Source organism: Podarcis gaigeae (genome assembly GCF_964106915.1).
Source record: "Podarcis gaigeae genome assembly, chromosome: 8".
Taxonomy (NCBI): domain Eukaryota; kingdom Metazoa; phylum Chordata; class Lepidosauria; order Squamata; family Lacertidae; genus Podarcis; species Podarcis gaigeae.
Window position 1 is genome coordinate 26,908,252 of NC_139684.1, and position 24,405 is coordinate 26,932,656.

The following is a 24,405-nucleotide window of genomic DNA, read 5'->3' on the forward strand; positions in this document are numbered from 1 at the left end:
GGGGGGTTCTTCCTGCTACCTAGTGGTGCAGGAAGGGGGGTATGGGCCACCCCGGGTGTCATCACTGGGCGGGGGGTGACAAAATGACAAAAATATGAGTTTTTTAAAAAATAATTTTTAAAAATTGGGCTCATGAAACTTTTTAGTTCAGTCAACAAATGTAACGAAACGCGGCTGGCACTGGGTGCCACACCACGGGGGCCGGCACTTACCATGGGGTCTGCAGTGTTCCCGAGCCACGCGTCTCTCCTGGGAGTGACATGATGGCTTGGGCGCCTGCAGGCTCTGCGCTGCCTGAAACCGCCTCTGCATCTGCCCACCGCCTCTCCCTCAGCTGCCCTACAGCTGGGTCACATCAGGCACCCGCGCGGCTAGCTATGCCACTGCTGCTACCCCCTCCCCACTGCCCATGTATCCTTGCATGATCCACAAACAAGCAAAATCAGCTGCAAATGTGCATCCCAGTGAAGACAGATGCTGCATACCTGTCCTGCATTGCTTACAGAGCAAACACTGGAACACAAAGAGCTGTCTTTAACTGAATCACACTCTTCATCTATCTAGCTCAGTCATGTCTGCACTGACTGGCAGCAGCTCTGCAGGGTTTCAAGTAAGGGACATTTCCAACTCAACCTGGAATGCTTCTGCATGCCAAGCAGGTGCTCTACCATTGAGCTACAGTAGCCCTTCTCTTAAGTCACAGGAACATTGGAAGCTGCCTTAGAATCATAGAATCATAGAGTTGGAAGAGACCACAAGGGCCATCGAGTCCAGCCCCCTGCCAAGCAGGAAACACCATCAGAGCACTCCTGACATATGGTTGTCAAGCCTCTGCTTAAAGACCTCCAAAGAAGGAGACTCCACCACATTCCTTGGCAGCAAATTCCACTGTCGAACAGCTCTTACTGTCAGGAAGTTCTTCCTAATGTTTAGGTGGAATCTTCTTTCTTGTAGTTGGGATCCATTGCTCCGTGTCCGCTTCTCTGGAGCAGCAGAAAACAACCTTTCTCCCTCCTCTATGTGACATCCTTTTATATATTTGAACATGGCTATCATATCACCCCTTAACCTCCTCTTCTCCAGGCTAAACATGCCCAGCTCCCTTAGCCGTTCCTCATAAGGCATTGTTTCCAGGCCTTTGACCATTTTGGTTGCCCTCCTTATAAGGAGCGAGACCATCGGTATACCTAGCTTAGTATTGCCTGCACTGACTGGCAGCAATAGCTCGCCAGGGTTTCAGGTAAGGGTTATTCCCAGTCCAGTTGGGAGCTGAACCTGGAACAGGCAGGGGCTGTATCACCAAGTATCAATGCATAGCCAATGTCCCCCAAGGTCTCTTAAAATAGAAATGAGCATCCTAACCGCCGCCATCCCTGACAAGATCTTCTCTGCCTGCATGCATTTGCCGGTTTATTCTATTTTCACTATGTTTCCCTAACCGTTAATTTCCACACTGTCTCTGAGCTTTCACACAATGTACAATCCACTTCCGGAACTGTAGTGAAACACTCTGAAAAGCTTAGCACTCATTTCCATACCATTTGCAAACAGATTGTTTCTGGAAGCAAATAACATGGGGATGAACTCGATAAACTTTCACTATACAGTGGTACCTTGGGTTAAGTACTTAATTCGTTCCAGAGCTCCGTTCTTAACCTGAAACTGTTCTTAACCTGAAGCACCACTTTAGCTAATGGGGCCTCCTGCTGCCGCCGCGCCACCGGAGCACAATTTCTGTTCTCATCCTGAAGCAAAGTTCTTAACACAAGGTACTATTTCTAGGTTAGCAGAGTCTGTAACCTGAAGCATATGTAACCTGAAGCGTATGTAACCCGAGGTACCACTGTATTCCCCTATAGTCCCAGAAGCGGCTTTTATCACAGAATTATAGAGTTGGAAGTGACTAGTCCAACCTCTTGCAATGCAGAGATCTTTTGCCAAAAGCAGGGCTCGAATGCCGTGTGAAAGCTCAACTATAATGTGGAACTCTGCTGTTAGGGGGAAGTCGTGAAATCGGAATAAACCGCCACCGTGTGGACGCAATCTCTGGGTGTGTGCGGCACTGGGAGCTGTGCTTGGGCGCTGGCTGTTCCTGCTCACTCCACAAACCTCCCAAAGGCACAGAGTCCTTAGTTCTGTGAGAATCTGTTCATATTTCGAGCACCAGAATCTGGAAGGAGACATTTGCCGTTTCAGCTGAGCAGTTGGCCCATTTATACCTAACAAGCACAGAAACCGATATACCTGACTCAGATATATTTGTGATTGGAGACAGAAAACATTATCCGCCCAGGCCGCGGTAATAAAGCCTGACAGGGAAGCACAAGCTCCGATGGGGAAGCTGAGAAACTGGAGGTCTCCTTTCGACCAGGGCACTAATTGGGGCTGGTTTAGGCTTTAAGGCAAATTGGGTTTCCTCCCGGAGAAAAATATGAGAATACATCAAAAGGACAGGGAAGATGTTTATGAAATTACCAAGGCCTCTGAGAGCAGGGAATGAATACTACAATAACAAGCTGGGAATTTAAGAAAAACACACATATTGCATTTTCAATTTCTGTATTTATTTTTGTTTTCTCATCATAGAATTGTAGAGTTCGAAGGGACCTCCCAGGGCCATCCAGTCTCAACCAGCCCCTGCACCACCCTGGTTGAGAGTCCACATGGTCTGCTGCTCCCTGAATCACCAACCTTCACTGACAGAAGATACGTACAGACAGAGATCTGTCCCTGCAGAGTTGGGAAATTCTTTTTTAAATAAAGATGTTGCCCATTTTCCTAAGAGCTTCCCTTCCACCCCATCGATGTGTCTGTCCTTTCTTCCATTCCAGCCACTTTGCGCATAAGAGGTTTGACATTTTGCATTTCTGGAGCACGCTCCTAGCAGCCCCCAAGCGATTGCTGGAGCAGCCCTTCCAACAACCCTGCAGTGTAGGATAGCAGTATCTCTCCCCCCCCCCCCAATCAGCAGGATGGAGGACATACCAGCTTGCCTGACTGCCCTGTTGAAGTGAGGGTTTGAACCGAGAGCTTCAAAGGTACACTAGCTTTCGACTCGTTCCATGCCCATCGCTCCTGGTTCTAATCTTCTCCCCCAAGTTCTAGGTGGAGAACAATTTCAGCCCAGCTCAATGCAATGCAAGAAAACAGGATGCTGCCTGCCTTGTACCAAGTAAGACCAAATTTGCCCAGATTCACCGGCTGGGATCTGCTTTCCAGGTTTCCAGGCTGGGAGCCTTTCTTGGGTCTCCCTTGAAATCCTGCCAGGAACTGAACCTGGGACCTGCCGCATGCAAAACTGATGCTCTGCCACTGGCCCCTGGGCAACCACTTCCATTCCTTGACAGCAAAAAATAGAGGACAGTCACACCGTGTCCCTGTTCTGTGCCCGGGGAATAGGAGAATCTGCTGTAAATTGCCAAGAGATGTGGGGATACTTCCTTAGCTCTGGTTGGTACCAGCTACCCCAGATAAAAATACCCCACTCCCAGGTTGCCCATCTCTCCGCCGTCTCAATTTAATGAAGCAATACAGATATACACATCTATGTCTATTTAATTTTCTCTTACCTGAGCAGAGAAGCACTAAGTCCCACCAAACCTGCCCAGCTGCCTGAAACATCGGTGTCACCTGACACCTGCCCTCTGCACACCTGCGATACTGAAGCTGGCCTCTCTGGTTACAGAAGCCTTCTAATGAATTAGCTACACCTATCAGCTCACCCACCAGTGACATCACCCGGGCGCAGCAGCCAATCGCCACCCGGCAGGATCTCTTGCTCCTCTCTTCACGGAGCCGTAAGTAAAGATCAACCTGGGAGCCCGGCAGCCCTGGAGATGAAGTGGCAGGTGGCAACAGGTTCCTGGGCTGAATGATCCCAGCCCCCCCCAACCTCCACTCCCAAATTGCCAATTCGTTTAAGATCAGTAGGGAAACTGGCCTTGCTTGGGAAATGCTTACCCTCCAACATTTCTCTGATGAAAATAGGGGTGTCATATTTATATTTATATGTATATGTATATTTATATATTTATACTGCACTCATCTGACTGTGTTGCCCCACTCTAGGTGGCTTCCAAAATATATAAAAGCATAAGAAAACATTAATTAATTTATTTTTTAAAACCTCCCTATACAGAGTTGCCTTCAGATATCTTCTAAGGGTTGTATAGCAGGGGTGCCCAAACTTTTTTCAAAGATGGCCAGATTTGATAAAGTGAGCATGCGTGAGGGCCGACCAAAGTTGTTGACCTTTTTTGCAATTTTACTCCAAAGTTGTTGACTGGGCTTATTGGAGCCTGTTCTATACATTTTTTTTGTATTTTTAACAGGTGTGATATACCCCAGGACATATACTGCCACAGGGGCAATGTTTCTCCAATGAAAATAGGAACGTCCTAAGGAAAAGCAGGACATTCCAGGATTAAATCAGAAACAGCTTCTGTAGATCTGGGACTGTCCCTGGAAAATACGGACACTTGGAGGGCCTGGAAATGTTCCAGCCCTGTGGTGAGATTGGGGGCAAAGCCATTTTATTATTACCCTTCAAAAGTCACACTTCTCTGAATTTTGTGCTGCTGTTCCCTAGCCAAATAATATGCCCTGAAATGGACATACTAGGGGAAAGTGTACATCCGAAATGCTAATACTGGTGAAAATAGTGGGGGGGGGGAGTGGTATATCAAGGGAAACAGCTTTCACAGATTTGCACATCATTATTTTTCTTACTGATACAATTTATTACCCGCCCTTCATCCTAAGGCCCCAGGGTGCGTTACAACAATTAAAGCACAATATTACACAATATTTAAAACAACAACAACCAAACAGTTTAAAACAATTTAAAATTACAAAAACAGGAGATGGGTCTGAAAAAGCCAGGATAAACATTCTCCAACAGATGTAGAATGAAAGTGCCATTTGCACCTCTGTGAGGAGAGAATTACACAATTTAGGGGCTGCCAATTGGACGCGGGTGGTGCTGTGGGTTAAACCACAGAGCCTAGGACTTGCCGATCAGAAGGTCGGCGGTTCGAATCCCCGTGACGGGGTGCGCTCCCGTTGCTCCATCCCTGCTCCTGCCAACCTAGCAGTTCGAAAGCATGTCAAAGTGCAAGTAGATCAGTAGGTACCACTCCGGCGGGAAGGTAAACGGCGTTTCCGTGCACTGCTCTGGTTCACCAGAAGCAGCTTAGTCATGCTGGCCACATGACCTGGAAGCTGTACGCCCGCTGCCTCGGCCAATAAAGCGAGATGAGCGCCGCAACCCCAGCGTCGGTCACGGCTGGACCTAATGGTCAGGGGTCCCTTTATCTTTTTAAAGAGAAGGCCCCTCTCTTGGGCTGCCACCCACCCCAAGACTCTGGGGGCAAATGAACTACCAAGGGGGTGCCTCTGCTAATCTCAACACCTGAGGGGGCCTTCAGGAATGGAGGTGACTTTCAGGTATTTGAGGCCTGAGTCATTTAGGGCTTTGAACACTAATGGGCCCTAAGACTGAATTGGGCCCTAACTGGCAACCAGTGCTGCTGTTTTATATGCAGGGCTTTTTTTTTTTTTTTTTTACCAGCCACGACTCAACAGAACTCAGTTCTCAGGTGGGCACATTTGCTATTCTTGGAGAATGGGGGAGGTGGCGAGTTCTGGCACCTCTTTTTCTAGAAAAATAGCACAGGCTATATGATTTCTAAGGGGAGGCCTGGCTAGCAATCTGGCCACTGCATTTTGGCCCAGGCGACATTTCCGTCTTCAAAAGAATTGCTCAGCTACCACCCCATTACTTAATTTAAAATATTCCTTAACTGCCCTTCACCAGAAGATTCCAGGGCAGGAAAGCTTGAGAAGATTTATTCAACATAGAAACCGAAATTATGGCACATACAGCAGAACCACCATTTTCAAGCCAAGCCCAGCAGATCTGGTACTATACTTGATCTGAGAAAGTTGATGGGTCTTTAGTTGGACTTTGCTGTTTCAACTCATGTGCAGCTACTCATTGCGTGTGCCTATTTTATAGTTTCGCTTTAATTTTTCTCCATTGTAACTGTTCTCTCTGCTTGATATACATTCTCCAATGAAATAATAACAAAAAATGCTTCACACACAAAAACTAAGCAGAACACCAATGCAAACAAAAAAAGATAGGCTAAAACCAAAGAGAAAATAAATGAGAGGAACAGAAAAGGCAGTTCAGCTTAAAAACCCCCAGCTAAAACACTTGCATTGTAAGAAAGGTTGTAAACTGGTGCCAAGAAGATTGCGATGCCAGCATCAGTTGGGTCTCCTTGGAGAGGGCATTCCAAAATTGCGGACTCCCTGCAGAAAAGGGTTCATTTTTGCCTTAAACAGCTAGAAGATTAAACCAACAAAAGGATTTTAGAATCATAGAATTGTAGAGTTTAGTTGCAATGCAGGAATCTCAACTAAAGCATCCCTGGCAGATGGCCGTGCAATCTCTGCTTTCAGAACTCCAGTGAAGGAGAGTCCACCACCTTCCGTTCCACCATCAAACACCTCTGACCATCAGAAACATGAGCATGACTTTTGGTGAATACGAGCCGCAACTGCCTCACCAAATTCTGGACCAGCTAAATTACCAAACAGCAGTGGATGCTTTATTTGTTTATATATATATATATTTAAAAAAACAACTGCTTGATAACAATCTCTTAAGAGTTTTACATAAAAAACCAGCATTCAATAAAAATGAGGCCAGAATTATATGCGAGTGGATCTCAGCAATAAAACTCAGCCGTCTACAAAACAGAGAATTAAAAACCAAGAGTCAATGGCTACTAAGCCACGATGGCTCAGCAATGTCACCAAGATTGGAGGCAGAAAAACTTCTGAACATCAGTTGCTGGAAACCACATGAGCCGTGAGTGCTGCTCTTGTGCTCAGGTCCTGCTTGCAGGTTTCCAACAATAAAGATCTGGTTGGCCACTGTGAGAACAGGATTCTGGGTTATATGGGGCATTGGTCTGATCCAGGAAGGCTCCTGATGTTCGTATGTTGGTCCAGGAAAGCCTGGGAAAATAGGTAAGTTTTGCAGAGGTATTTATAAGTTATGACTGTCTCTAGGCATCTAGAAGGACAATCCACAGGGTGGGTGCTATCAACAAGAAGGCTATGTCTGTGCAACAATCTGCTTATTGTGGAATGATGATCAGGTGGTCTCCTCAGCAGATCTTAAAAACTGGCTATGCCTGAACTGAGAGACGCAGTCTGCTAGGTATCCAAGAATCACAGAATTATAGAGTTGGAAGGGACTCCCAGTCCAACCCCCTGAAATGCTGATCCCAAGAGGCTTAGAATTTTAAAAACGTCAATGTTGAAACATTGCTATTTGGTAGCAAATAGGCTTTGAGGGACGTGGGTGGCGTTGTGGGTTATAAAACAGAGCCTAGGACTTGCCGATCAGAAGGTCGGCAGTTCGAATCCCCGCAACGGGGTGCGCTCCCGTTGCTCCATCCCTGCTCCTGCCAACCTAGCAGTTCGAAAGCATGTCAAAGTGCAAGTAGATCAGTAGGTACCACTCCGGCGGGAAGGTAAACGGCGTTTCTGTGCGCTGCTCTGGTTCGCTAGAAGCAGCTTAGTCATGCTGGCCACATGACCCAGAAGCTGTATGCCGGATCCCTAGTCGGCCACGACTGGACCTAATGGTCAGGGGTCCACGACTGGACCTAATGGTCGGGGTCCCTTTACCTTTACCTAGGCTTTGAGGTGGGTACCTTCATGCACATGGGCATTCTGCAGCCAGCCAAAGTGATGGATTGAGTTATCAGAGAGAAACGTCTCTGTGGACAGATAGCAGCCAGGATTTTACTGTGGTAATAAGATGCAAGCAGATGCAACCTGGAAGTGAAATCCTCTCCAGGGCATGAGCCAGGAAGGAGCTTTGGGGCTGCCCCTTCTACGTGCGAGTCTGTTGCGAACGGAGTGTGCAAACACACACATCTTCCGTGCACCTGGAAATGTGGCAAAGGAGGGTGTCGGGGGAACTGGACACCGGCCGCTGTGTCCAGGGAGGTAACCTCATCTGGAGGTGCAATCTGCTAATGAGAAGTTATGCAGGGGGAAGAAAGCGAGCAAGTTCACACCTTCCCTCTGCTTCTGCAGGACCCAGCGGAGCCCGGATGATGCAAATGTGCTTTGCATAAGTACAACCGGCTGGAAGAAGCAGGGCTGCAGCTGTGAGGGAGAGGAGGTGCTTTGCTTATGCCTGGCCCAGAACTTGTCCAAAGGCCAGGAGCCTACCCTGGCTGGTGGTTAGACAACAAGGCCTCAGAGCATATGTGAAAGGCACCCTTTCTTCCCCCTGGCTATTGGCATCCCAGATCACAAGACTGATTTTATAGGCATCCCCCTAGCACTTGAATGTGCTTTGCTGTGTAAGGCTGCAGGTCAAAGAACCAATGAGGAGCTAAAACTGTCACTCTTGCCTGGCCTGCTGCCCTCACTAAGCCCCAGGGCAAGTCCTTCTGTCCCCCACCTTGAAAAACATGTTTATTGTTATTTATTTAAAGCCTGTCTGCCCTACTCTTAAGCGCTGTGGTTTAAACCATGCGCCGCTTGGACTTGCCAATTGGAAGGTCGGCAGTTCGAGGATCCGTGATGGCGTGAGCTCCCGTTGTTTGGTCCCAGCTCCTGCCAACCTAGCAGTTCGAAAGCACGTCAAGTGCAAGTAGAAAAATAGGTACTGCTCCAGCGGGAAGGTAAACAGTGTTTCCGTGCGCTGTTCTGGCTTTGCCAGAAGTGGCTTAGTCATGCTGGCCACATGACATGGAAAAACTGTCTGCGGAAGCAGACAAACACCGTCTCCCTCAGCCTGTAAAGTGAGATAAGCGCCGCAACCCCAGAGTCATTCGTGACTGGACCTAACTGTCAGGGTGCCTTTACCTTTACCCTACTCTTTAGTCTTCATGAGCAGCTTGCCAAAATCAGTATAGTGGTACCTCAGTTTTCAAATGTAATCCATTCCAGAAGACCATTCGAGTTCAGAGGCATGTTTGAAAACAGAAGCATTAATCCAGAAGCCTTTTTGTTAGGCAATTCAGGTCAAGATTTACCAAAAGAGAGTAATTTTTTTTTTCATGTATGCTACAACTGCTGCTAGGATATTGCTAGCACAAAGATGGAAAAGCCCTGAAATACCGAAAAAGAAGAATGGCAAGGAAACCTGATGGAATACGCTGAAATGTCAAAATTAATGGAAAGACTTTGAGACAAAGACAATAAAGACTTTAAGAGACTGGGAACCATTTTTGTTATATTTACAGAATCAATGTAAAGAAACGGACACACTTGCAGGGTTTGAATAAACACTTGCAATAAAAAAACAAAACAAAAACAAATGTAGAAATAGAAACAGGATGTTAAAATAAGAGAAGAATAATTATTTTAAATTTTTTAAAGAATAAGAAATAACCAATAGGCAGGGAGAGATAAAATGACAGAAAGGGAAGTTGAAGGAAGTTACCGGGAGGGTGGGTTTATAATGTATTTTGTTTTTGAAATAATGATTGTGATGATAAAATTGTAAAAATTCAATAAAATTATCTTTAAAAAAGAAAGAAAATGGAAGCATTTACTTCCAGGTTTATGGTGTTCAAGTTCTGAAATGTTCATCAATGGAAACATTCAAAAACCGAAGTACCACTGTAGCAGGGAGTATTACTTAAACACGTGTGTTACTTGCCTTCTTTAATTCCCACCTTGCATTTATGATTTGGTTTAATATTTGCATGCTGCTTTCCCAAGAAGGCTGAGCTCCTAGTAGATCATGCGAAGAGAACAAAGAATTGAAAATATAAAAATAGCAGTATTGTCCATCTTGGTAAGCAAAAAAAAAAAAAAGGGGGGGGAGCAGTATTCAATTAAGTTTTACTCAGAGGCGATCCACTGAAATTAAGAAACACAACTAAGGCCCATTCATTTCAGTGAGTAAAATTTAGTGGAATGCCATGTAAACAATGCAACAAATGAACACAGGTCGCTGTCAACCCATGAGCCTCAGGCACTTTGCAGTCCTACCACTTCTTCTGCAGTCTGCAGTGCAAAACCAATCCCAAAGAGGAGTCAAACTGGACTCACAACCCCAATGCAAACAAGGGGTCCTTCCAGACTGTCGCCATTTTCCGGTGGGATCCCATCACATATCAGCAAAATTAGTTCCAGTTACAGATAGGTAGCCATGTTGGTCTGCCATAGTCAAAACAAAAAAAATTCCTTCCAGTAGCACCTTAAAGACCAACTAAGTTAGTTCTTGGTATGAGCTTTCGTGTGCATGCACACTTCTTCAGATACACATCTGAAGAAGTGTGCATGCACACGAAAGCTCATACAAAGAACTAACTTAGTTGGTCTTTAAGGTGCTACTGGAAGGAATTTTTTTTGTTTCAGCAAAATTAGGTTGGGATAATATAGCTGGCTGGGAGGTTTCACACAACAAGCCCTCTTCCCCCAAAGATCAGACTTTTTTTATTTTTTACAAAAAGAAAAGCTATGGGGCAATGTCCTGGATAGTGTGGGATAAGACTCGACACAAGGCCATCTAACCTCCTGGCCAACATATAAGGATGACCGCTCAATAAACAGGTCATCTGGGAAAAGCTCAATGGCTCCCCTAAGGGAAATTCAGCTTTCCTTATTGCAAGATTTGACTTCTTTCCTCCACGTTTTCCTCCTCCATCTCTCCTCTTTTCTGCTTGGCGGTTTCCTCTTCCCGCTAAGCCACATTGAAAGGAGAGGTATTCAATAGTTAATGCACCTCCAGCTGCTGGGATCATTATCTGGGTTAATTCAGGCATTGTTTGTGGAGTGATTCAGCCAGGATTCTGTTGAATCCCCCTTGAAGGCTGGAGCGGAGGCAGCTTTCTCTCTTTTGCCCCCAGGAAGACTGAAGACAGCTTGAATGAGGCACCACAGCCTGCTCCGGGTCCCTTCAGCCTGGAGGCATGCCTGGCCAAACAGAGTGCTTCGGTTTTTGTACTGTAATAACAATTACAAGTGTTTGTGTGTGTGTGTGTGTGTGTGTGTGTGTGTACGCACGCGCGCGTGCGCGCACACACACACACACGCACACACACACATTTCCAAGGACAATTCAAAGTGTTGGTGCTGACCTTTAAAGCCCTAAACGGCCTCGGTCCAGTATACCTGAAGGAGCGTCTCCACTCCCATCGTTCAGCCCAGACAATGAGGTCCAGCACCAAGAACCTTCTGGCGGTTCCCTCACTGCAAGAACTGATGTTACAGGGAACCAGCCAGAGGGCCTTCTTGGTAGTGGCGCCCGCCCTGTGGAACACCCTCCCACCAGATGTCAAAGAGAAAAACAACTACCAGACTTTTAGAAGACATCTGAAGGCAGCCCTGTTTAGGGAAGCTTTTAATGTTTAATAGACTATTGTATTTTAATATTCTGTTGGAAGCCGCCCAGAGTGGCTGGGGAAACCCAGCCAGATGGGCAGGATATAAATAAATTATTATTATTATTATTATTATTATTATTATTATTATTATTCACTAATCTCAAAAGCAATGCAAACAGCACACACTGACAAAACAGCAACAATCATATAACTCACAAGGCACCACAAAATATATCAACCATCTGAACAGATATAACTCAAGACTATTACGAAACCCAAATGCATCGATGGCTACTAAGCTGGAGGCAGTAAATGTATATGAATACCAGTTGTTGGAAGCCACAGAGAGGGTGAGTGACATTGTGCTCAGGTCCTGCTTGTGGGCTTCTCAGTTGGGGTATCTGGGTGGCCACTGTGAGAACAGGACGCTGGACTAGATGGGCCCTGGCCTGATCCAGCAGGCTCTTCTGATGTTCTGATGCATTTTGACCTTGGTCTTCATCAGGAGTCTCTGTATCACATAACTAAAAGCTGTTTGGTAGAACGTCAAATTGTTGTTGTTGTTGTTTAGTCATGTCCAACTCTTCGTGACCCCATGGACCAGAGCACGCCAGGCACTCCTGTCTTCCACTGCCTCACACAGTTTGGTCAAACTCATGTTCGTAGCTTCGAGAACACTATCCAACCATCTCATCCTCTGTCGTCCCCTTCTCCTTGTGCCCTCAATCTTTCCCAACATCAGGATCTTTTCCAGGGAGTCTTCTCTTCTCATGAGGTTGCCAAAGTATTGGAGCCTCAGTTTCAGGATCTGTCTTTCCAGTGAGCATTCAGGGCTGATTTCCTTCAGAATGGATAGGTTTGATCTTCTTGCAGTCCATGGGACTCTCAAGAGTCTCTTCCAGCACCATAATTCAAAAGCATCAATTCTTCGGTGATCAGCCTTCTTTATGGTTCAGCTCTCATTTCCATACATGACTACTGGGAAAACCATAGCTTAGAACATCAAATATAACGATACAAACAACAAGCCAATTGTTATGCATACATCTGGGGCCAGGGCCAAGAGTCCAGGGGTGGTTCATTAGTGGAAATAATTTAAGATTCTTGCTCCGTTTGGGAAGGGCAGCTTCCTCTGAGAGCCAACTTGGCTGGATCATATATCAATTGACTTGTGTGGGGCACTCAAAGGCTAGATAAGCATTATGTGGGTAATAGCCCCAATTGGTGGTGTTATTTCCATTTGTATATATTACAATTGGTTTAATGTTTGTGCAATTTTATATTTGCTTCTCTGCCAAATGGCTCTTATGCTGCAGAGCACAGAAGAAGATGCATTTGGTCTAAATCCCTTTGGGTTTCTGTTCTAATCTGGAGTTACATCTGTTCAGATTGTCAGGATTTTGTCAGAATACACCGATTGCATTTGAATTATTTTGCTTTCGATATTAGCAGATACACACTTGTTTGTTTTTACCTGTTACGGGACTCCATAGAATTATATTTATTTTTCCATATGTCTTCATGCTACTTCGTAACTATTTTTATCCCAATTGGTGTTTTTTTAAATCACACCTTCAGTTTGTTGGGATTTATTTCCCTTTTTAATTTGGTACTGCTAGGTTTTCGTACTGTGTCAGAAAATCCAAGAAAAGTGTTTCACCAGCCTATTGCTTGCTCTGGCTATTCTTTTGCTACTTTTTTAAAACAACCAAAAAACTTTTTCTGCATTATATTTCTTGTACAACGCTTAGAACTGAATGCAGTTCAGCGGGTTATAAATTGTTTAAATAAAACAAATAAGTAAAAAAGGCATACACACTCTGGGAAGCAAACCTATTCCCAAACCATTTTCATTTTAAAATAAAATTACCGTATTTTTTGCTCTATAAGACTCACTTTTTCCCTCCTAAAAGGTAAGGGGAAATGTGTGTGCGTCTTATGGAGCGAATGCAGGCTGCGCAGCTATCCCAGAAGCCAGAACAGCAAGAGGGATTGCTGCTTTCACTGTGCAGCGATCCCTCTTGCTGTTCTGGCTTCTGGGATTCAGAATATTTTTTTCCCTTGTTTTCCTCCTCCAAAAACTAGGTGTGTCTTGTGGTCTGGTGTGTCTTATAGAGCAAAAAATACGGTAAAGGGTTTGGGGAATTTTGCAGCGGTTTCAATGATAGGGGCTGCAAACTGCATGCCACAGGGTCTTATGCAGTCTCATGAAAAGTGCTTTGTTCCTGCTCAGCTCCCAACTCGCAGGCAAGCAATATGTTATCAAGGCACAGGTGGCTGTGGCCTTGCAAGAAAATCATTTTGCTGTATGGTAGGTGGTAGGACAGCAGTGCGTGCTTTAGCGAGATTCCTGCATTGTGGCAGTTTAGACCAGATGACCTTTGAGGTCTCTTCCAACTCTCAGATTCTATGCTTCTATGAATCTTGGAACACACACTCCACCCTCAAAGCAGTTCCACTGTAAAATTTGTCCCTGGCTAAGGTTTTATAGGCTGTATTTATTTTATACTTTCCTATTAAGTTTTTCTGCCCTGTTTTCCCCTCCAAAAGGAGATTCTCAAAAGCAGCCAGCAAATAAATGCATTTATTTTATTTGTGGCACTTGTATCCCACCTTTTTTCCCCTCCAAGGAGCTCACGGTGACACACACGGTTCCTCATTTTACCCCCCCCAAACAACCCTGTGAGGTAGGTTGGTCTGAGAGGCAGCGACTGGCCCAAGGTTACCCACTGAGCTTCATGATGGCTGAGCAGGAGGATTCGAACTCTGGTCTCCCAGCTTCTCCTCCTATGCTCTAACCCCTGCATTGCATACCTGCAAACCTGGCTTGCTTCCCACTGCCGTTTGATTCAACTGGGCTGAAGCGACCCCAAGTAAATTTTTGCTCATGACGTCATTAGGGTATGCAGCACTTAACAATGGCAGCAAAAAATAAATAAATTACTTGGGTCACCACAGCCAATCAGATTAAATCTTCAGCGCCTGGTCCTGCTGGTTGCGTAAACCAGCCCTAAGACGCCAACACTCTTCCCCCCCCCCCCCGCTAATAGAGGGGAATGAGCTGCTGCCAAAGCGGATGATTTAAGGAATTTTTGCCTAAGCCCGATGCTGCGGGTTTAAGGCCTTTGTGCCACTAGCTGTGCAGGGGGAAGAGGGGTCACATTGCAGAGAAACTGGAGACTTGTGTATTTATTTCCCAGCAAAGGTATCTGTGCCACACAATCCAGCCGCCAACAATAGACCCTCGGCCTTGGATGCACTTCCTCAAGCAGGGCCTGACACTGTATCTTCACCCTACACATGTGCACACACACAAACACACCCCCCCCACACACACACCCCTGCATGTCAGAGGCAGACGATGGATCTGGCCCTGTCTTCCTAAGGATGGGGTAAGACCTCCCCCCACCAGTGCTTAGCAAAGGGGTGAGAGCCAAATGCTTTGCATGCAGAAGGCGGTCATTGGCTCAACTCCCAACATCTCCAGGTAGGAATGGGAGAGACACCTGAGTCTGGAAAGCTGGAGAGCTGCTGCTCATCATTTTAGGCTCTCTGGAGCTAGATGCTGAGAACCCAGCAAACTACCTTCTATTGAATCAGACCATTGGCCCACTTAGCTCAACACTGTCTCCATTAACTGGCAGCAGATTTCCAGGGCCTTGGGTCCAGGATCTTTCCCAGCCCGACCTGGTTGTGTTGGGGATTGAACCTGGTGTGTTCTTCCTGCAAGGAAGGCACTCTAACCACCAAGCTACAATGGCCCTTGCCAAAGGCTCCAGCTCAGGATTGGTTCCTTAGGTTCCCAAGTGTGGGGCGTAGCCTGAAAGAACAGCCAATTGCAGAGCAGGAAGGGACCCCGAGGGTCATCTAGTCCAACCCCCTGTAATCCAGGGAATTACAGCTAAAGAATCCCTGGCATATAGACAGCCAATATCTGCTTTAAAACCTCCAAGTCTACCATTTTCTGAGGTGGTGCATCCCTGTAATGGCATAGCCACTGACAAAAGCACACCTTGAATCTTGTCACTACGCAGTGAGGCCCTAAGAAATGTCCATTTTCAAAACGGGAGCATGTTTCTTTTTGCATTAGTGTTTCCGCAGGCATCAGAGCAACACACAGCCCCTCTTGCTGTATTTCAGCAGTTACTTACCCAGGGAGAGGGCCTTCTTGGCAATGGCACCCTCCCTGCAGAGTACATTTCTGAGCACGATTCAAAGTGTTGGTGCTGACCTTTAAAGCCCTAAATGGCCTCGGCCCAGTATACCTGATGGAGCGTCTCCACACCCGTCGTCCAGCCCAGTCACTGAGGTCCAGTGCCGAGGGCCTTCTGGAGGTTCCCTCATTGTGAGAAGTGAGGTTACAGGGAACCAGGCAGAAGGCCTTCTCAGTAGTGGCATCTGCCCTGTGGAACACTCTCCCATCAGATGTCAAAGAGATAAACAAGTATCTGACTTTTAGAAGACATCTGAATGTAGTTCTGTTTAAGGAAGCTTTTAATGTTTAATAGACTATTGTATTTTAACATTCTGTTGGAAGCTGCCCAGAGTGGGAAACCCAGCCAGATGGTTGGGGTTTAAATAATAAATTGTTGTTGTTGTTGTTGTTGTTGTTGTTGTTGTTGTTGTTGTTGTTGTTGTTGTTCTTCTTCTTCTTCTTCTTCTTCTTCTTCTTCTTCTTCTTCTTCTTCTTCTTCTTCTTCTTCTTCTTCTTCTTCTGTCAAAGAGATAAAGAACTGCACAACTTTTAGAAGGCAGCCCTGCATCAGGAGATTTTAAAGGTTTGACATCTTGTTATGTTTTTATATGTGCTGGAGGCCGCCCAGAGTGGCTGGGGAAACCCAGCTGGAAGGGTAGTGTATAAATAATAAAATTCTTATTATTAATATTAATATTTCAGAGGTGCCCACAGGCCACCCCCAAAACACACACAACAAATGCTTGAGGACTTTATAAGTGAGCTGACCAGATTTGCAGCTTCATGACCAGTACATGGCTTGAAATGCAGACTGCCCTTCACTTTTTGCACTGCTCCAAATTTTGCAGGCTAGTTCTCAGTTCAAAAACACACTGAAATGCATAGGTTAGGTTAAAACACACACAGAGATCCATATTTTAAGGTAACATGCATAACAAAAATGCAGTTTGTTGGAGAAATGTCCACATATGATGCACGTTTCCATGCTTTCCTTAAAAAATAAATAAAAGTAGATTGGTGTGGAAACAGAGTGAGTTGGATTTGTGAATAAATAAATGAAGTGGACAAAGGCCTGAGACAGATCTGTCCAACCTTTAATACATGCCAGCATTAAAGGGTTTATGTGATTGTGAAAAAAGGATTTCTGTAATTCTCAGTTCATCTATTCCTTTTGCAGGATTTTAAAAAACCAAGATGCTTGATTCCCCTATCCTTATTACCCAGATTGTTGGAGTTAGTGCAAAACTTTACCAGTATCAGAAAACCTGTATATTGCAGGGGGAAAGTGTAGAATGTGGGGCAAAGAAAATGTGGTTTTCTTCGAAATTCAGCTTCCGTTTTAAGAAGCAAGTTTTGAGCCCTCTCGCAATAGAAATCTGCTTGTAGAAACCTTAGCAGGCAGAGAAGAAGAATTAGATGTTCCAGTGATTTGGGAACCATTGCTGGCTTCCCTTCCCATAACCAGCAGCAGCACCACAGAATAAATTGTGCAAAGCAGCAAGTTGCAGGATACATGATGCAAAACCAGAGGAGAATATTAACATGTGCAGAAATTATGTAGGTCTCAGAGTGCAGCTTTACTTATCACAGTGTTCGAATTGCACATAGTTTTAGTGGGCTGGGCTCGCTTAACCCTTGCAGGGGCATCTAATTTGGGATATGTGCATTACACCTGCCAAATATTTGGCAGCGAGATGGTGAGGAGAGAATGCAGAGAGGTCCTCCAGTGGCAACATCCATCAGCTGTGTCCCCATTTGGAAATGGACCTGCCACAGTTACACAAGCACGGCTCTCATCCAGCCTAGACTGCCGCAACGCTTTCTACATGGGGCCACCCTTGGAGAGGGAAACAGACCCACGGAAATTAATGGACATAATTAACTTAGGTCCCTTCATTCCATTGGGTCTAGTCTGAGTAAATCTTAGTTGGAGACAACTCTCTGAATTGATTGGACTTGGCATGAATATCAGAGGATCAAGCATTCTGCAGTGCAGAGTGTTCTGCTCATTGTATCTTCCAGAACACAGCCACTGATCTCAGAGACTCCATACAGCAAAGGACACCCATCATGGCTTGATTCTTCCCCTATCCCTGCATTCAGTCACTTGCCACTCAGGAGCCAGCCTTCCAAATCCTTCAGCAGCCAGCAAGAGACCGCAAGGGACTCAATGAACCATTTATTTCCAAAATATATATAAAAAAATTGTCCAGTAGCACCTTAGAGACCAACTAAGTTTGTTCTTGGTATAAGCTTCCGTGTGCATGCACACTTCTTCAGATACCACTTATTTCCCTTTATTTTTTTTTGGGGGGGGGGAAAGACTTCCCCTGTCCCCCACAGTCTGCCACAAAGGGACCTGGTTGTGGGTCTAAAAGTCACCACAGCAGCCAGGCCACTTCCAAGCTGCTGAGTCTGCAAACCGAACCGCATTCCTGAGCCCCAAACCAGGGCTAAGGGGGAATGAAAGGGCCGGTGCAATTAACCAAATTACAAATGGAGCCATCAATTTTTCCTAACTGCAGCCTGTTGTGGTGAGTCAGCCGGGAAGAGTGGGGCCAACAAACCAGCTATTGTTCCTGACAGCCCCTCTGTCGCTTCACATCATAGACAGGCAAGCGGGGACCAGGACCGCTTGCACTCCATCACCATCTCGAGACAAGAGAGAGGAATGGGAAAGGACAGGATTGTGTCAGGCAGGCGTGGGCTGTTTTATCTGCAAAGGTCGAAGCTGAGCTTTGGAAGGTTTATTTAATTATTATGTACGGAAGTGAGAGCTGGACCATAAAGAAGGTTGATCGCCAAAGAATTGATGCTTTTGAATTATGGTGCTGGAGGAGACTCTTGAGAGCCCCATGGACTGCAAGAAGATCCAACCTCTCCATTCTGAAGGAAATCAGCCCTGAGTGCTCACTGGAAAGACAGATCCTGAAACTGAGGCTCCAATACTTTGGCCACCTCATGAGAAGAGAAGACTCCCTGGAAAAGACCCTGATTTTGGGAAAGATGGAGGGCACAAGGAGAAGGGGACGATAGAGGACGAGATGGTTGGACAGTGTTCTCAAAGCTACAAACATGAGTTTGACCAAACTGTGGGGAGACAGGAGTGCCTGGCGTGCTCTGGTCCATGGGGTCACAAAGAGTCGGACACGACTAAACGACTAAACAAAACAAACATTCAAATATCCGAAGGGCTGTCATGTGGAAGGTGGAGCCAGCTTGTTTTCTGTGGCTCCAGAGGTGAAGACCCAAACCAACAGATTCAGATGGCAAGAAAGGAGATTCTGAATAGACATTGGGAAGAACTTTCTGACAGTGAGAGCTGGCCAGAACAACAGACTCCCTCGGAAGGTGGTGGATTCTCCTCCATGGGAAGTTGTCAAACAGAATCCATCTGTCAGGGATTCTTTAGCTGTGATTCCTGCATTACAAGGGGTTGGAAAAGATGAACCCTGGCACCCCTCCCAACTCCACAATTCTATGATTCTATAATCCATGAATATTCATAATTAAAAACAGTTGAAACATATTCCATTCACAAGAACGGAATATGCCACAGGTCAGGGTGCATGTTCAGTATTTGCCAGAAGCTGTATAGTGAAGGGGCCAGGAACACCACTGTGTGTGCATGGAGTTTCACACTTTAGGGGCTGCCATGGAGAAGACCCTCTCCTGGGCCAGTACCACCACCCCTTGAACTTCTGAGAGAGGTGGAACCACCAAGAGGAACCCCTCTGTTTATCTTAATGCCTGGGAAAGACTGTAGGGAAGGAGGTGGTATTTCAGGTATGATTTCAGAGGATGTTACAAATCAGTTAAAATACAAACACCTAAAACAAAAAAGCCCAAGTCAGACAGAGCAGATAAAACGTACTTAAAACCAACTGGAGATCAGCCTTAAGATCATCTTGAGGAGCAGACCTTACAACAACAGATACCAACGCTGGCAACCCAGAAGAAAAGCACAGGCAAACGGATATAGTAGGCCTTAGCCTGGTGCCAAGCTGCCAGCAAAGTCAATTGCAGGAATTCCTTCCAGGAGAGCAATGCTTCTGAACACCAGTTGCCGGAAACCACAGGAAAGAGTGCTTTTGTGCTTGGATCCCGCTTGCCGGTTACCTGTAGGCATCTGGTTGCCCACTGTAAGAACGGGATACTAGAGTGGATGGGCCATTGGCCTGATCCAGCAGTATTGTTCTTATGTTCAAAGCTGTGGGGCCACCACAGACAAGGCCCTGTCTCATGTCACTCCCCGATGCATCTCCCTCAATCGTGGGACTATGAGAAGAACCTCCCCCACAGATCAAAGAGTCCAGGGAGGGCAGGCTGATGCAGGCTGAGGTGCCCTTTAGGTCATGCTCAGTGCCTGAGGCTGGCTGCAGCTGGGGCTTGTCAGAGGCTTGGCCCAGCTGAACTGTGTGTCCACAGAGCCTCACAGCTGTGGGGAAGGCACTTTCCTTCTTGGGCAGAGGAGGCAGATGCCAGAGGAGCAGCACAGATTTGGAAGGAAGAGATACTTAGAAAGCAAAGAACTGCCTCAGCATGGGATGCACAGCAGGGACCGATGGGGAATTCTTTCTGGATGGCAACAAGCCAGGAAAGTAAACTCTGTGTGAAGCGATAGAGGAAGACATTTGCCCAGTAACACTTGTGAAAGCTCAGTGCTGAGAAGAGTCTCAATCCTCCATACTTGGAGCAAGAGGCTCACAAATATATTTCTGATCGAACGACGAGGTTTTGGGGGTTCTGAGAGCACCCACAAGTTGGGGAGATTTCAGAGCAAGGAGGACACTGTGCCAAGGTGCAGAGTCATACCACAACATGAGACTGTGTCCAGTTCTGGGGTCACAAGGTTCTCAGAGGAGGCAGTCAATGTCCCAGTCAACCAGAGAGCATTCAGCACCTTGGAGAGCTCCAGGAAGCCCTGCTGAGGTGGCTGTAGGATATGTCTCTGTAGGGAGCTGGAGTCAACTCAAGTATTACATAGGCCAGCCAGTCCCAGCCCTGAAGTTCCAGATGGTTAAGATTAGCAAAAACATCCCACAAAGGAAAAGCAGAGCAGCGGTCATCATCCAACCAGCAGAGGAGACAGGAAATCCCTTAGCAAAGTGGGGAGAAGAGAACAGTGGAAGGACTGGCCAAGCCAAGTGCCTGCTGCAACAACCCGCATTTTCCCCTAAGGAAGAGTCAGCCAGATCTTCTGGGAACTAAGGTGGTGAAGGATCTCTGCCTAGTGCATGCAGGTCTGATGGGAAATGCAGAAGGCCTCCGCTGACAGCCCAAGTGATATGGCAGGATGTTCAGAAGGAGAGAGCCCTTTAAGGATCCTGGTCCTGAGCTGGTTTGTAGTGCTTTAAATGTAGTGGCCTGCCCTACAAACTGGGCTCACAGACTGGTAAAATTGGTACAGCATCACAGGCTCCAGCATCAGAGGGTCAAGAAGTTAGCAGCTGTGTTTTGGCTCAGTGAGGCTTTCCCAATATTTTGCAAATGAAACCCCTGCAGTGATCCAATGTTGTAGTAACTGCAGCATGTCTGACTGGAGTAAGGAGCTGGCCAAAGGTGGTCCTCTCCGCCTTCAGCTCCAAAGGTGCATCCAGCGTCACTTCTGAACTGCACTTCCTGACTTTTCAAGCAGTGTTCAAGCGGTCCATCTCAGATGGAAGAACAACCTGCTCCCTAAGTCTTTGCCTAAACAAGCACAACCAGGCATGTGCTCAAACCTCTACAGCAGTAATAATAATAATTATTTTATTATTTGTACCCTGCCCTTCTGACTGGATTGCCCCAGCCACTCTGGGCAGCTTCCAATACCGTACTGTCCCGAATATAAGACGCACCCGCAAGTAAGCCGCACTATTAAAATTCAAGGCTTATTTGCGGGTGTGGACCACCTCCTGGCACCACCACCCTGAAGGGGGGATGGCCGGCACTGGTGCTTGGCACCCTGCTCCCCAAACCAATGCTTGGTTCTGAGTGCACTGTGCACCCGCCTCCTGACACCACCACCTCCCAGCACTACCTCCCCAAGCCAGTGCTGGGGGAGGCTTGGGAGCGGTGGGTGGACTGCGAACCTGGGCACTCCTGGGCTGCTTCGGGGGGACCATGCTGCTTGGCCAGCAGCTTCCCTCCCTTCCCCCTTCCTTATGGCAACTCAGAGGAGGCTTGGAAGATGAGGTCAGGATGGGTGCTGTTGTCCCGCACCCCCAATGGCTCTTGTGGGCAGCTGTTTATGCCATGATACCGTAAAGTCATGAATATAAGCCACACTTTAACTTTTCACAATCAGAATTTGGGGAGAATGTGCCTTACATTTGAGCCAATAGAGCATATACAAAAACATAACAAAGCATTGTGAAAACAGTAGTTGCAAAACATTATTGGGCCAAGATAAACTCATCCCCACTGCCCCTTACCCTAATATATTAAAAAAGCATCATTCAGAATCATCGTTTGCAAAACCCAATACAACAGTGCAATGAAATTTAAAACAGTAACCATTTATTTAAGATCCAGTTAAAACTATGTAGTTTAATTAAGTCAACAACACTGGTGGACTCGATCTGGTGATACCAGCTTTTCGAAGCCATTTGCACCTTCTGTGCCCCCCTTGCCTGTTAGTGCCCCACTAGGTAATACCACCGCCTGCTTTGGGACCCACTGCTCTATAGACACCCACAACAGCCTTCGCCAACCTGGTGCCCTCCAGCTGTGGTCCAAAATATCTGGAGGGTCCCAGGTTTATAACAGGGTGACTGAGGGGGCTTCCTATGTTTGAAAACCCTGAGGAATCCTATGTGCCCTTTATGTCACTGCTGGGCTTCCCACCTACTCAAGGTCAGCTTGGGATCTCCTCCACCACACCAAGAAACTGCAAGAGAAAGCCAAGAGAGCTTCTGGCACAAAGCTTAGCATTTCTCCAAAGGGTCCAGCGGCATCCTTGGCCTTACCTCCCGCTTGAGGGCTTCGCTCTCCACATGGCGGAGATTGTTCTTCGCCTGCACGTAGATCTCGGCCGTGTGCTGAACCTCTGGGGGGTTTGGCGCTGGGTAGCCAGGAGGAGGAGGGAGCACCTTGGTGTCGGGGGGCGGGGGAGGCGCCGGGAAGTTTGGAGGTGGGGGTGGGGAGGCCTCACCCCCCTTCTTGCTGTTCCCGGGGGCGAGGTCGGGGTTCAGCATGTCCATGTAGGTTTGCATATCTGTGATCGTCGTACCGGGAACTCCTGGAGCAAGGAGTCGGAGGAGAGAGAGACAGAGAGCGCAGACTGAAATATCCGTTGAAATTTGCAATGCTGTAAAACAGCCTTTGAAATACCCTTGGACATTTGCAGTCTACAGACGGTCATTTACCCTTGATAGATTCAACATGCTGCCATCTGCCTTATTGTAAGGCAGATTTGAGGGTAAACCATACGTGGAACGAGTAGAAACTGTCTTTGTTACGCTGCCATTTCTACGGGGACATACGCTCGGTATTTATTACCTCTGCTATGCAAAAATCTCCTCCAAATGAATCCAAACTTCAATGTCTAAAATCCTTGGTAGACCACAAGGATCCTGAAATCACATGAAGGGTAGCCAAATTCTGTGTGATTGCCATAAAACTTAAGGAACAAGCTGTGCTATCATAATTATTAAGGCCTTAAATGATAATTTTAGGTTATATGTCAGTGACTAAGTTTTAATTTATATATTTTTAACCGTTGCTGTATCTGTATTGTCACTGTTGTACCTAATTGCAAATTCAAAAGTATCCGTACTGTGTTTCCTTGATATTGTATGTGGGCTGGAACTGGTCTGTGACTGAAATAATAAAATTCATTTGCAGTCCTTTGAAATATCCTTGGAAATTTGCACATTTTGTAGCAGAGGTCTCCAAAAATGGGTGCACAACATATGGGAGACACAAGATGAGCCCTGTTGGGTCCACCTAACTCCAGCATCTCTGCAGCTTTCTACAGTGTCCAGCCAGAAACATCCAGGAAGCCCACAAAGCCTGAAGGCAAGAACCTTCCCCAGTTGTCTGTCTCCAGCAGGTGCAATTAGTGCAAGATTGCTTTGGCTCACCTTTGAGCCCATGTGGCTTTAAAAGGGAAGACCAGTGTCCTTTGCAATGTCCTTATTTGAAATTATTTTCAAAAGAAACCATAGCTGCTTTTGGAAATGCGGGCATTGCTTGCTGCTGTGCTGGTAACGTTATATAGCAGGGCTGGCAAGGAAGCACAAATCTGTGCCACAAGGTGGCACTCTTCCCTTTGCCCTGATCTGTATAGGTGGCCAGGATGATAAAAAGGTCTGGAAACTGAGACTTATGAGGACAGGTTGAGGGAGTTGGGGGTGTTTCGCCTAGAGCAGAGAAGACTGAGATGAGAAATGTGAGCCATCTTCAAATATCTAAAGAGCTGTCACATGGAAGATGGAGAAAGCTTGTTTTCTGCTGCTGCTCCACTGGGAAGAATCAGAACCAGTGGATTCAAATGAGAGGAAAGGAGATTCCAACTAAACCCTTGGAATAACTTTCTGACTGTTAAGAGGCGTTTAACAGTGGAACAGATTCCCTCCAAAGAAGGCTGATTCTCCTCCATGGTAGGTTTTTAAACAAAAGTTGAACGGCCGTCTGCCAGGGATTCTTTAGCTGTGATCCCATCCAACTCCACGATTCTACAATTCATTGGAGGTTTTTAAGTGGAGGTTGGGTTTTTTTTCACCTTTTGTCATAAGATTTTGTTGAAGCTTTTTCGTGGTAAAATAAGATCAAAGAAAACTAATCTAAAATTTTTAAAAACAGAGAAAGAAAAGCAGAGGTTGGGTGCTCATCTGTCAGATATGATCCAGTTGAGAT

At 46.3% G+C, this 24,405-nt stretch overlaps 1 protein-coding gene across 2 annotated transcripts in view; it reads right to left on the reverse strand.

Moving 5' to 3' along the window:
* ESPN (espin) overlaps nucleotides 1–24,405 on the reverse strand; it is a 111,968-nt gene that overhangs the window by 41,395 nt on the left and 46,168 nt on the right. For both annotated transcript variants that reach the window (XM_083752561.1, XM_083752560.1), the window contains exon 7: nucleotides 22,515–22,786. In XM_083752561.1, coding sequence (XP_083608687.1) covers nucleotides 22,515–22,786 — 272 coding nt within the window. The remainder of the gene's footprint in view (nucleotides 1–22,514; nucleotides 22,787–24,405) is intronic.